Source organism: Lactuca sativa, chromosome 8 (genome assembly GCF_002870075.4).
Source record: "Lactuca sativa cultivar Salinas chromosome 8, Lsat_Salinas_v11, whole genome shotgun sequence".
In the NCBI taxonomy this organism is placed as follows: domain Eukaryota; kingdom Viridiplantae; phylum Streptophyta; class Magnoliopsida; order Asterales; family Asteraceae; genus Lactuca; species Lactuca sativa.
Genome location: NC_056630.2, coordinates 2,523,043 through 2,536,609, shown reverse-complemented (window position 1 = coordinate 2,536,609; position 13,567 = coordinate 2,523,043). Strand labels below are relative to the sequence as shown.

Below are 13,567 nucleotides of genomic sequence, written 5' to 3'. Positions count from 1 at the left end.
GTTGTCAGTCGTCATAAATCGGAAATCGGGAAACAATACATAGACTGAGAGAATGATTATAATCCATGTCTCATGTCTATACGATATCTAGAATGGAGGAATATTTGATCTCTTATCTAAAGGACACGTTTCTGATAAGATCAAAGTTCGACAACGGCTTTTGAAAGCTACGATTGCTGATCAGGTTCCGAAGTCATACGCAATATAGTTATTAGACTTATCCAAGTGGGAGACTATTGGATTAGGTGTCTAAGCCCATAACTATTTTGGTGTGTACTTGACCCGATTGTGAGCATGGTCCTTTTGGGTTGCCTTCACCATAGCAATTGATAAGATGAATTAAGGAGAAAGACGATTAATTATGATTTATTAATATATTATATGAATAACATATTAAAAGAGAAATCATATTGTTTAATTAATATTAGTCAAGAATTAACAAGAATTAATTTTGTGGCTAAAAACATTAATTAAATAAAGGGGACTAGAACTGTCAATTGTGTGATAGTTGAATATTGGGCTAGTGGACTCCATAGAAGTTAGAGTGGACAAAATATATGGGGAAACCCATTAGAATTCGTCCAAGCTTCTAAGGAGGGAGTCAATGGGCTGCTTAGGGCCTAAGCAGTCAGATTAGGGTTTCCTGGTTGAAAACCCTAATAGCCTAAGTATAAAAGGAACCCTTGGCAAGCCAAAAACGTCCCTAACCTTCTAAGAGAAACCCTAGGACGTTTTTGGTGCCTCCTCCCTCTCTCCTTGTTCATCTTGTTGCTCATGGTGTTTGTGACTCTACTAGAGGTGTAACATTTGAGGCGCTAAGCTTTCAAAGGTCAAGATCAAGAGGAATTGAGATTGTTATTGCTATATAACAATCAAGGTAAGATCTAAACCCTTTTATTATGATAATATTTATTTCTATATTCTAGATCTAGGGTTCATGAGCTTTGGATGATTATTGCATGTTCATTAGACAAACTAGATCCAAAGCTTTAGGGTTTTCATGTTCACCATAGGATTGATGTAGTGCTCAAAACCCATCATATATAATATTTTTCGGTGGTACTTCTCGGGTGTTTGTTTCGACCGATGTGTTAATAAAGAGCGATTTCAAGGGCGAAATACAATTTAAGTGGGGGAGAATTGTAACACCCCGATTCCTGGATGTAGGACTTGGGGATTTTGTGCAAGTTGAAGGGGTTACTCGACGAGTTGGTTGGCCCAACTCGTCGTGTAGGAGTTGATATGGACGCGCGAGTTATAAAGCCTACTCGTCGAGTTGGAGAGTTGGACTCGACAAGTTGAAGCTGTTTAAAGAAAACCCTAATTATTCGGGTTTGCACCCTATTTAAAGGACTTTAACTCCTTTACCCCGCCTCCCTCATCACCCTATCACGTCCAGAGAGAAGCCCTAGTGAGCCACCCATATAGGGTTGTTGGATTTCAGGGAATATCTTTTAACTACTCGCGGTACATGGAATCTGGTTTGAAGGGTTACATAGGGTTGTTGGATTTTAGAAGTGCTATAATGCCAAAATGGTCATGCCCTTCGGTGTTTAATGTCTGACTCCTGTCTGTACATAGTAGTTAAAAATTATTGTTTAACACTTATAAAATAATAACGCTCGTAAATAGTCACGATAAAGATTAGACTAAAATCTAGTGGTAATAATACTAGGTTTCGTCAAAGGAAATTATATTGTTAAGAAGCGAAACGCTATCCAAGTTGGAATCACCACTAAAACAAATGAGTGCATGGTTACTTTCATCTTACACATAAATATGAAGTATTTAATATAAATTACGTGCTACGTGTGCATATTATTTGTGTTCCTGATATCTATGTTGGATGAACGATTTATACATGTTTTTATTGATTTAAATTGTATATGTATTTTATATCTACGAATATGTTGGGTAGAACACGGGTAGATGAATGATGAGGGATGAAAGATGATATAGATGAATATTGGCAAATATGCCACAACCTGTAGATGTTTTTGAATTATGATATACTCTAAACATCCTGGCAGCTACGCCAAAAGGATAATATCGACAGATGCGTCTAATAGAGAACATCATAATTCTGGCAGTTGTGCCTAAATGATAATATCGGCAGTTGCGCCTAATAGAGAACGTCATAATCCCGGCAGTTGCGCCTAAATGATAATATTAGCTGTCGTGCCTAATAGATAATATTGGCAGTTGTTCCATAGGCAACAATGGACTTCGTGCCTATTCATTAGGAGAATCATTAGGAATGGATGAGTGAATGCTATATTTATCATGTTTTCTAGGAACAAATTCCGCAATATTATTTTGTAAAATGAATACTCTGATTTTCAAATAAGCATAAATAAAATTTTTAAAATGACCGTGAATTTAGGGATGTAAGAATTATGGTCCCATTGGAATGTACAACTCTTTATTGTTTCGATGTTGCAAACCAAATGTTTGTCTAATCTTTTGTTGAAATAACATAGGTCCAATAATATTTGTACTCGTTGTCCCTTTTGGGATGAGATATCCTATAGTTGTCCTTGGTGAGTTTTTAGTTGTTCCTCTAGAGGGTGTCTAGGGTATCGACGAGGATTACAAGGTTTTCTCTTGCTTCATAATCTTGGTTCTATAAGTCTTACAAAGTTAGCTAGGCTTTGTAGTTATAAGCCCATTTTCTTTTCATTCTCCCACCAATATGGGATGAGTTAAAACCCCACTTAACCCATATATTATTCTTTTCCAACTACCTTACTTTGAAAAGTAATTTAATATTCAATTTTAATCTGTTTTTGATGTGTGATATATCGAGACAAAGGTATCACGTAAGAGAACACAAATATATAATCATTAATCCGTTTTAATTATATTTAGAGTACAAAATTCGTGCTAAAAATGGGAAAAAACCCCATTTTTGAAAATTAGTAAACTAATTTTTCAACAATATCCAAGGTACTGGGAGTGTTATAGGTTTATTATTAAGTTAGAGGATTGTCTTCATCCTTGTTGCATCATGGATATTGTTCATTGTAATCATGAGAGATTATGTGGACATTATATCCGTATTCGGCCATCCAGACTCACCATGACGAATCTAGAACAAAAAATCACGTAGTTCCCAAATTAAATGAAGCCAATAAAAAATTAACAACACCTATGAGGGGTCGGGTCGGGTACCTTAAAAAAACTGGACCAACTGGTTAAAACCAATCAAGCACCACTAGGGGTAAGCAGAAACCGAACCGAAACCCAAAAAACCGAAATAACCGCATAAACCGAAGCCGAATAACCAAACTGAAACAAAAACCGATAATGCGGTTTTTAATTTTGAAAAACCGAAAAATTACGGCGTGGTTCGGTTTTATGTTCAATAACCGCACCAAATTAACCGAAATAACCACATAATTTAATATATTATTTAAATATTTATAATAATTATATTTAATTAATAAAAATAAATTAGCTGAGAAATTGAAGGAATGCGCAACTTTCATTTGAAGAAGGAGGACTCCAAAAAATTGAATCAACTCATCTTTCACTCGTCCTTTCCTTTAGTTTTGCCATAGCATTCACCGCCCAAGCCCCAAGCCTCCTGCAATGGTGCGACCTTTGTCCACAATCCTCATTGACAACCATATGATCTGAAAACCTAAAGTGATCGACTGATCGTATATTGGCCAAAGACGCAAAGTGATCGACTTAAAACCTACAATGCTACAACAGTCTTGATGATTACAAAGGGCCGGTCCATCGGTCCACATTGCCCTGGGCGAGTCTAATAATAATGCCCATTTGTTCGTGTCACCCAACACACAACACACATTACAAAATTTTATAAAACAAAAGTGCTGTAAATTTCATCAATTAACTAAAACTCAGATCAATACATGTAAAAAGTTAGCAAAAATCACCTAAACAATTTGTACATTTGTTGAAGCAATTACATTAAATACTATATGATTGTTAACAATAAAAAAACAAAATATAGTACTCAAGATTGCTAATTTATTGGTAATATAAGCACTGACCCACGAATACGAAGAATGAACAACATCATTGGTTATGGGTTCAAATTGAATCTGCCATCCAGTCTTGCTTCAGGTTTTAACTAAATTAGCTTCAGTTACTGAATTTAAAATCAAATCCATGTACATAGATTATTAAATATGAACATTATATAAAGAGGCAGTAAATATGACTAATTATCTGCATTTGGTCCTCATATTCTTTGGGGTACTATTTGACTTCTTTGGTTATCAACTTCATGTTTCCTGTTAGCAACATTTTCCTTCCTCGAGAGTTCATTCTCGTGCTTCTTTGCTAAAGAACATTCTTTATTCTCTTTTGTTTCTTCAAAAGAGATTCATGATCCAATTGTCTTGCCTTGTTTACTTCAACCATTTCTTCACACTACAATAAACTTATAAATTTATAGGAAGTGTGTTTACTTACATTGCTTCATTAGAAACATTAATATACTAATGATGTGAATTAAAAGAAAATTGCATAATTTTGGAAAGGTTTCACAAAAGTTCAGACCATACTATTTCAAGTCATAGAAAACAATTTGCGGAAGAAAACTAACAAGAAGCATTCATTTAAAAAGGCACCTAATCAGAATACTAGAGTTAGGAATCAAAAAACTTACTACTGGGTTGTTGGAACTCCAGAAAAGGAATAAAACACTTAGTTGTTGGCTGCTTGAACTCCAAAAGGGCATATTTCACTCAAATAGCATTCAATAAAAACACATCTAATAAGAATTAGGGGAATATGGGATTATGAAGTTCAAAACGCAGCACATAAAGAAATTTGAAATACTAGAAAAAGCTTACTGGATTAGGATTTAGGACCCGGTATGTCGGTATTGCACCTTTAAATCTTCACTTTAAGTCTTTAACACAACAAAATAACAAATTAAGAGCAATACAAAGAAAGAAGTAGAATATAAGATTTAGAAAGAAAGAAGAATATAAGAGAAATGATCGAGAGAGAGGGCAAGAGAAGCGCTGAAGTAGTGAAGCGGATGAGACAGTAGGCGATCGATGCAACTATGGAGGACTAAATCTTAATTTTAAATTATAACCATCCATCTCGATTCTCCAGAAGGGACACCTCATGTTCGTCATCTTCAATTATTAGGCGATCGAAGAGTGGTCACTCACTATGCGAAATTGACTGTAGTTGCCGCTAATTAGGTCTCCAAGAAGCAAGAATCGGGTGCCCTTGACGTTTAGACGGGAATGGATCTTTACTGGACTACTAGTTTTCTTAATATGGCCCAAATATACAATACTAGGCTTTGAAAAAATGATGCCCCACTAGAAATTGCTGCCATGGGTTGTGACCCAGCTCACCCTTGGGCTTGGGCCGGCACTGTGATTACGTGAAAAGCAAACTCCGACGATTTGAATTTAGTATGTTGAACTTAGACATTGTGGAAACTTATCAGTTTTATCTTCTTATGATTTTTATTGTTTAATTTTTGGTGTGTAAATAGTGGTTATTTAAGTGTTAGAAATATTGTTAATTTTTTTAATGAAATGAATTCAATATAACATAATAAAATGCAACTTGAAAGAATAAAAATGGATCAAAATTGTGATTTATTTGCAATGAAAATCTAGAAATAAATGAAATTCGAGTAAAATTTTTGTTTTTAACCACCTCATTTTGTGGTTAAAAACCGAAACCGCACCGAAATAACCGCAAAACCGAACCGAATCAAAACCGCAATTTTCGGTTTTTGACTATAAAAAGCCGCAATTTGCGGATGCGGCTGCGGTTTTATACTAAAACCGCACCATGCTCACCCCTACCAATTAACTTTTTTATTAAACCGATTGAAATATAACTGAAAAGAATTGTACGGTTTAATGAAAAACTAATTGATTATTAATCCATTGATAAAGCGGTGAACAAAGAGTTAAAGTCTTTGGTAAGTGAGCTTCTTCTACTTTTAATTAGATCAGTTTATTTATTTATTAATATTTTTAGAGTGTCTAATAAAAGTGGTTAACCTTTTGTTATCAATCTTATAAATTTAAAATAATAAATTGCCTCTAATAATTTATTTTTCTTATTTTAAAATGGGGTTTTAAGATACTTCTTAAAAACCAAACACTAAGGTAGGTCATTTATTTTTTTTTCTAAGATAATTCCTAATTCTTTTACTATATATATTTTAAATGAAATTGAAAATTTAGATAGGTCTTAGAACCTATCTTTGTCATAAGCAGATACTTCAGACTAAGTTGTTGAGGAGGTGGGATCCCCTATTATAATGCATGTTGGATGTCCATTATGTTTTACTATTTGGTATAAATAAACTAAGGAAAGCTGTGATTGTTTATTAAATTGTTTTGCAAACTTAATATGAGTGTTGAGTTGAAATCGGTTAGTTAATTACAAAACTCAAATTAAACTATCGTCTAAATGTAATATTCCATCGTTCAAAAAAATTGAAACTAAAACCAAGGGTCTCATGGGTTCCATATTTTAGGAACTGGAACTAAAAGTAATGACATTGGTTGTGGTTGTGCTCAGCTGAAAGGCCAAGCAAACAACACACAATAAGTAAACGGTTGTAGACATTATGACTCATCTGCTACACCACCTCAATAATCCCTTACATCTTTTTATCAATATAAATATCGGTGTATTTGTATTGTATCCCAAGTAAATTGTTTCAAATACTTAACATGCATACATTATATTGGGCCAAAAACGACATTCAATTTGAAAGCCAAGAGATGACCACGTGGTACCATCGATAGTTTATACCAAATCAATCTTGGTACTAGAAAAAAAAGAAATATAATAGTAGTATTATTGAGCCAACGACTATTGCGGTGCATAAAAAATTTAATAAGGAAACGAAAGTGGTGCTGTAATTGCATTGGCGAAAACTGAAAAGGCAGGTAAAACATCATTATCTTCAAACACATGAAAGTTCCTTCTCAAAGAAAATAAAAGAAAAAAAGCAAAAAGCTAAAGCAATCATAATTACAACACCACCACTCATATCCCAAATCCCCAACCAACTCATTAATTCAACCACACTCCCTGTCTTTCAACTAAACTCAACTGAACTCAATCAGACTCATGGACCCGATCCGGATCCGGATCCACATCCTGAACCTCCCCTCCTCTGATGAGGCTTGCCCGGCGCACCTCCTGGATCCGGGAGGTGACCTCCGCCATGGTTGGGCGGTTGTCCGGGTACTGGGCGGCACAATCGATGGCGACCTGCAACAGCTGCACCATGTCCTCCTCCACGTTCTGGTACCTGAGCAGCTCAAGGTCAAACACCTCAGAGGTCCACTCTTCTTTGACCGTCGACTGGACCCATCTCGGGAGGTCAACTCCTTCTTCGTTTAAAAGTGCATGGGTCGGAGCCTTTCCGGTTAGAAGCTCCAACAGCAGCACCCCGAAACTGTAGACATCCGCTTTTTGGGAGACTCTGCGTGGGTCCGTCACCTCCGGTGCACGATAGCCAGCCACACGGTTAGGGGTTGAAGGCAGGCCACCCACTAGATTGGCTAGACCAAAATCTGATATCCGGGCCTCCAATGATTTGGTCAGGATCACGTTTGATGATTTGATGTTCCCATGGGAGATGTCCTGCCCGTGACTGTGTAAATACTCGATGCCCCGGGCAGCCCCCAGAGCAATGCCTGACCGGATTTCCCAGTTCAATGGCGTCCTCCCACCTCCTTTGTTTCCTGAAACCACATCTCACACTTTTTTAATTCAAATTAATTACAACTTTTTCCAACTACAAACTACTAGATAACATCTAAAATTTCTCATGGACGACTTTTGGTACGTTGTGTTTGGCTTTTCGTTGCAAATTTCACCTTTCTGCCTGCCTGCCTGCTTATGAAAATACAAAAAGAACATTCTAGTTTGCAACAGATATAACATGGGAAAAAAAGAAAAACAAACATATTTTTGTCCAAAATCACCGGTTCCTGCAAAGTATAGAGTTTTTGTGATCGGAGAATGCAACTTAAATTGTCCAAATGAAAATCTAACTCAATCCTATGAACAAGCTAGCAAAGAAGACAATTAGATCAGAAATATGAGTTAATAGCATCTCTAACCATTGTATTATATGCTACCATACACCATTATACTTTCAAAATTGATGAAAAGGATGTAAGAAAAAAAAAACCATTTATGGTCACCGAAATTGACACAAGTTAACAAGTCCCGTCTCTGGTTACTTTTAGTTTTGGACATCAATTTTGTCATCTTCAGAGTATTAATGGTTGGTTACAAATGGTATGAACCCAAGGATAAAGGATGAAGGAGAAAAAAGCAAACCATGGAGAAGTGCAGAAAGGCTTCCCATCGGCATGTAATCATAGACGAGAAGCTTCTCTTCTTTGCTGTAATAGTAGGCTCTGAGTGGAACCAAATTCTCATGATTCATTGCACCAACGAATTCAATCTTTTCCCTGAATTCTGGCTCCGATACTGTAACATCCTTCAGTCTCTTCACTGCTACCATCATTCCTGCCTCCAACACCGCCTTGTACGCCGTCCCAAACGTCCCTTTACCAAGCACCTCCGCAGAAGCTCGTAGCAAATCCTCCAAATCGAATATGGTAGAGGAGTTCCTGAAGAACACCAGCTTCTTATTACCACTGCCATCTGCGCCTCCACCGGTGTTTACACCCGCCGTAGAAGATGTAGTCATTGCCGCCGCAGCTGCTGCAGCAACGGAGAATCCATTGCTACCGGTTCCGGAACCTGTCAATGGTTTCTCCCCTAAAACCTCTGCATCTGTTAACTTGGAAGCACCAATGTCGACTGAGCTTGTTTTCTTAGTGGTTCTCTTTCGACAAAGGATAAACAGTAGTAGGAGGAGAACGACGAGTCCCAAAACAGATCCAATTACTATACCGGCAATCGCGCCTCCGGACAAGCCGTTCTTCTTCTTCCTGTTTCTGTCCAGATCTACAGAAACCGCCGGAGGAACATTTTCCTTGGTAGGGCAAATTTCGTCGAGGGGAGAACCACAGAAGGAATTTCCGATAAACGATTCCTTGGGTTTTGATCGGAGAGATTTAGGAACAGAGCCATTTAGGTTGTTGAATGAGACATTAAACTGCTCCAAATTGGGGATATTGAGGTCCGGTAAAGAACCGGAAAACTGGTTGTTCTCGAGATATAGCGTTCTCAACCGCGTGAAATTATTGAAACCACTTGAAATCTCACCGGAGAAATTGTTTCCAGCAAGGTTTAACCTGACAAGGTCGCGTAAACTACTAAAAAGATTCTCCGGGAAGAGGCCGGAAAAGCGATTACCCTGGAGATAGAGGTTGCGTAAATCGAGACAGGAAGAGAGATCGGAGGGGAGGGGGCCGGAGAGCGCATTAAAGCGGAGACTGAGGGTTTTAAGTTTAGTTAAGTTTCCGAAAATGCCGAGCGGGATTCGGCCGGAGAGTGAGACACCAGGGAGGTGGAGGGCGGTGACGCGGTTAGTGGTGTTATCACATTGTACGCCGGGCCAATTACATGGGGTTTGTTGGGTGGTTGTCCAGAAGAGGGTACGGCCGCCGACGGCGGAGCGGAGAGAAAGGAGAGCAGCTCGGTCGGAAGCCAGATCTGTCATAATTCCGGCGGGCAGAAAGACCAAAATGTAGAAGAGAAGGAGCAACATTATTGTGGTTGCGGAGTGAATCCCCATATTTTCACACGAATAATTTGAAAATGCAAACCCAAAATTGTAATAATGGTAGATGTGAATTGGAATGGGATATGTGAATCTTCAAAAACAGGTGTTGTTGGACGTCATGCGGCTTGGGTGGAAGAAGACTTTTACTCTGCTTTCATCATCATCGTTTGCTCACCGGAAAGCAGCAGCTGCAGCAGCAGAACAAGGGGGGGAGAGAGAGTGAGAGAGACAGGCTGTAAACCCTACGCTGTATGTATAATACTCCTCACTCAGTCAAATATAGTCTCATCTCGAGGAGGCTCATCTCATTCTTTTGAGTGAATTACAAGATTGTCCCTCCTGTCCTGCACAACTCACTTAAAATTAATGGATAGGGATGTTTTTTGAGCCATTATTTTTTTTAGCCATGTTGTATAAAATCTCAATTTCAAAAATCTTTCAATTCTGAGCATCTCATCTCATGTGATTCCGCTGTTCAAAAAAACAAATGTGACGACTTAATTTGTTTTTTTTATCATTCTAGTAACTTTGAATTTAATTAATTCATATCGAAAATGTTTAACATTTTTTATAATTTATATAATAAACAAACTAACTTGTCATCATCCATCTAAAATGTTATATAAAATTCATCTCATTCTCTTTTTAAAACATTATATTTTAATTCATAATATTTTAATAAATAGTATCCCTAGATATAAATAGTTAAATAGTTTACATATAATATATTATTTCAAAAAATATATATTAAATTACACCATTCATATATATATATATATATATATATATATATATATATATATATATATATATATATATATATATATATATATATATATATATATATATATATATATATATATATATATATATATATATATATAAAGCTATCATTTTTTTCTTGAATCTCATGTATTTGAAATCCCATTTTTTAACTAATGCAACTCAAAAGTTTTCTTAATTATGATTTAACACTTAAAAGTTTTATAACTTGTATTATGTTTAATTTGCATTTAGTGAAAATTTTACTATAAAAATGTCAATCTTTTGGGAAAACATACATACAAATCATATACAAATTTCAGAAAGAAAACAAACTTAAAGGTTTTTGTGTTGGGTTGAGGTCTTATGACCACTTTTGGAGATATGCTATTATATTAAAGTTTTTAATTTGTAAGTTTGTTATACTAATTTGTTTTTATATTTTCTTCGTTTATGGATTATTATAATACAGTCGTTGTATATTGTGGTTTAATCGTTAATATATTGATCATATGTTATATAGGGTGATGTCGAAAATATTTAATTAAATATTTTAAATATGTTTTTTTTTGTTTTGTAATTGTACTATATCAAAAAGATAATTAATTAAAACTCATACATATTTTCCATCTCTCTCTCTCTCTCTCTCTCTCTCTATATATATATATATATATATATATATATATATATATATATATATATATATATATATATATATATATATATATATAATAGAGGTCAAAATACTTCAACCAAAATTCATTTAAAATATAATATTTTAAATGTTTTTAATAATGATTGTAAAAATTTCAGCACGTGTTACTTAATTGATTGATTAACAAAAATATTAATGTTTTGAAGTTCCTAACTCTTAAGCTTATATTATTTAATTTTTTAGTTAACTAAAATATTTTTCCTACATAAAGATAACATTTTTATGTTTGGTTACTCATATTTGTTTATGTAATTAGAAAACAAGGTGTACATAGAATGACTACTTCAATTTCACATAAGAATCGATACCACTAGAGATGTATGTTGTCTTTAACCGGTGGTAGGAGATCCACATACCCTTTTTAATTATTTATATTAATGCTTAGTAATATCTATTTTATATTCTTATTCACCTTAATTTTTTAGGTACAAATTAAGGAAGATGATTATCGGCGCACCAACATAAAGTCAAACATACTCCTTGCCAAATATGTAATTAAAATTAAATATCATATTTACTAATCGACTTATTTTAAAACTCTTGATGACATTTATGTATAATGATATGATATATTTTGTATGACTTCGTTCTCAATTTCAATGTTTAATATTTGAAAGTTCATATATCATACCTTGGATGTTTTTGTGTAATATAAATAGTGTAATACAAAGTTTATTAGTTCAATATTGTTTATTAATAGCTCATTCAAAATAACTTATTTCTTATTTTATCCAAAAAATATTATCGGACATAAGAAAAGTAGATTATATTAATATTATACAAAAACTTATAATATATATTGGATATTATAAAAGTAAAAAATAAAGTTTATAATGTATGGACTATATTAGATGGTATCAAAATATAAATGGATGGATTTATATGTTATTTGATAATTCGGTTAATGCCCAAAACATGACTAAAAACGTAAATTTCAACATATTTCTATTTTTTTCCATAATTATTTTAACCACTTAAATGCATTCTCGCGCAACGCGCGAGGTTACACCTAGTGTGTGTGTGTGTGTGTGTGTATATATATATGGGGTCCGGTTCCTGTGAATACTCATTTTAAAGTGGCGACTCGTGAAGACAGTGAATTCGAACTTTTTGGTATTTTCCGTTTCTTCGGATGATATGATGAGTCAATCATTTGCTTCATTGGTTCCAACGGTGGCAACTACGGAATTTGCTATTGGGTTAGCCATTTTCGTTATTACTTTCCGAGTCCGAGGGACTATTGTTGTAAAACCTATTAATAACTTTCAAGGTTAAACATGACTCCTAAAGAGTTAGCAAAATACGAAGTTCTGTTTTTGTTATCTTCTTTATTTTTTAACCTTAAAAAAATTATAAAAAAAAATCTTAAAAAAATACAAATAATAAAATCGAGCATAGATCTATGTCCGGGAGAAAAAAAATATATGTATCATTAAAATTGATCCATGATTCAATTTTAATTTTTTATTTTGCATCATTATGATCCATGATTCAATTTTAATGATCCAAAAATTTTCCAATTTTTTTATAATTTGTATTTTTTTAGATTTTTTTTTCAATTTTTTTAAGGTGTGATGTGTGTAAAACAAACTAGTTTTAATCCTACTTATAAAATTTAAATTAATCACACAAAAGGCAGTGGACCTGTCTATTGGTTGTATAGTTCTAGTAAGCAGGGTATCGAACTCAAGGAACGACAATTTAAACTAATTACTAAAATTATCTAATAGCAACTAACAAATAATAAAAAAGAGGGTTTTCTCTAGTTTTACAAGACTAGAAACTTACTAACTAATACTTAAACTATTTAACTAAAACTAGATAAGCAAAGATTCGACTAAATTCAATAATGAAGGAGACTTTTGTTTAGGTTCAACTCAATTGATCCTATGGTTGATTTTATGGTAATAGTGCAATGGATTAACTTCTTCTATTGGCTACCGATTCAAGTGATTAGGGTCACATTCGCTACACTAATCCTTAGAAAACAAACTAACTCAACCAGTGGCCAGTTGTCTAAATTAATTTAATTCCCTAGGTTATTTATCCAGGTTAATTAAGACTTGTAATGGTTAACTAATTTGGCCCTTTAGTTAACCTCTCGTTGATGGTCATCACACAAGCTCACACGTAAATTTACCTATTTTCTTATTAATTCTAGTTTCACATTCGCTAATCCTAGTCATATAATAAAGTGTTCACATAAATTATACGAGGTAAACAATTAAGAGATGTTCATGCAACTTAATTATCTTCCTATTAACAGAAAAATAGTTATCATTCACACATAAGGTTCTTTAACAAAATGAAATTGACAAAATCACCAATATTAAACTATTCCTACCATAAATCAAACCATAGTCTCAACATTGTCTCCCCAAACAGAAGTTAAAAGGTTTTAGCTCATGATT

At 34.3% G+C, this 13,567-nt stretch overlaps 1 protein-coding gene and 1 long non-coding RNA gene across 3 annotated transcripts; both read right to left on the bottom strand.

The window, feature by feature from the left end:
• Positions 1 to 3,979: 3,979 nt before the first annotated feature.
• Positions 3,980 to 5,203, bottom strand: LOC111920947 (uncharacterized). Of its 2 annotated transcripts, none has more exons than XR_006186331.2 (3): positions 4,830 to 5,203; positions 4,643 to 4,747; positions 3,980 to 4,404 (listed from the first exon to the last, which is right to left on the bottom strand). It is a non-coding gene; the product is annotated as an uncharacterized LOC111920947 (long non-coding RNA). The 2 variants fall into 2 exon arrangements; XR_002860023.3 differs by having other exon boundaries at positions 4,643 to 4,720; positions 4,830 to 5,202.
• Positions 5,204 to 6,857: 1,654 nt separating this feature from the next.
• On the bottom strand, positions 6,858 to 10,000 carry LOC111920946 (probable inactive receptor kinase At1g48480). Its single transcript, XM_023916511.3, has 2 exons — positions 8,323 to 10,000; positions 6,858 to 7,718 (listed from the first exon to the last, which is right to left on the bottom strand). Exons 1-2 carry the CDS (start codon positions 9,689 to 9,691, stop codon positions 7,087 to 7,089), a joined length of 2,001 nt encoding a protein of 666 aa, XP_023772279.1. The 5' UTR covers positions 9,692 to 10,000; the 3' UTR covers positions 6,858 to 7,086.
• Between the last annotated feature and the right edge of the window lie 3,567 nt (positions 10,001 to 13,567).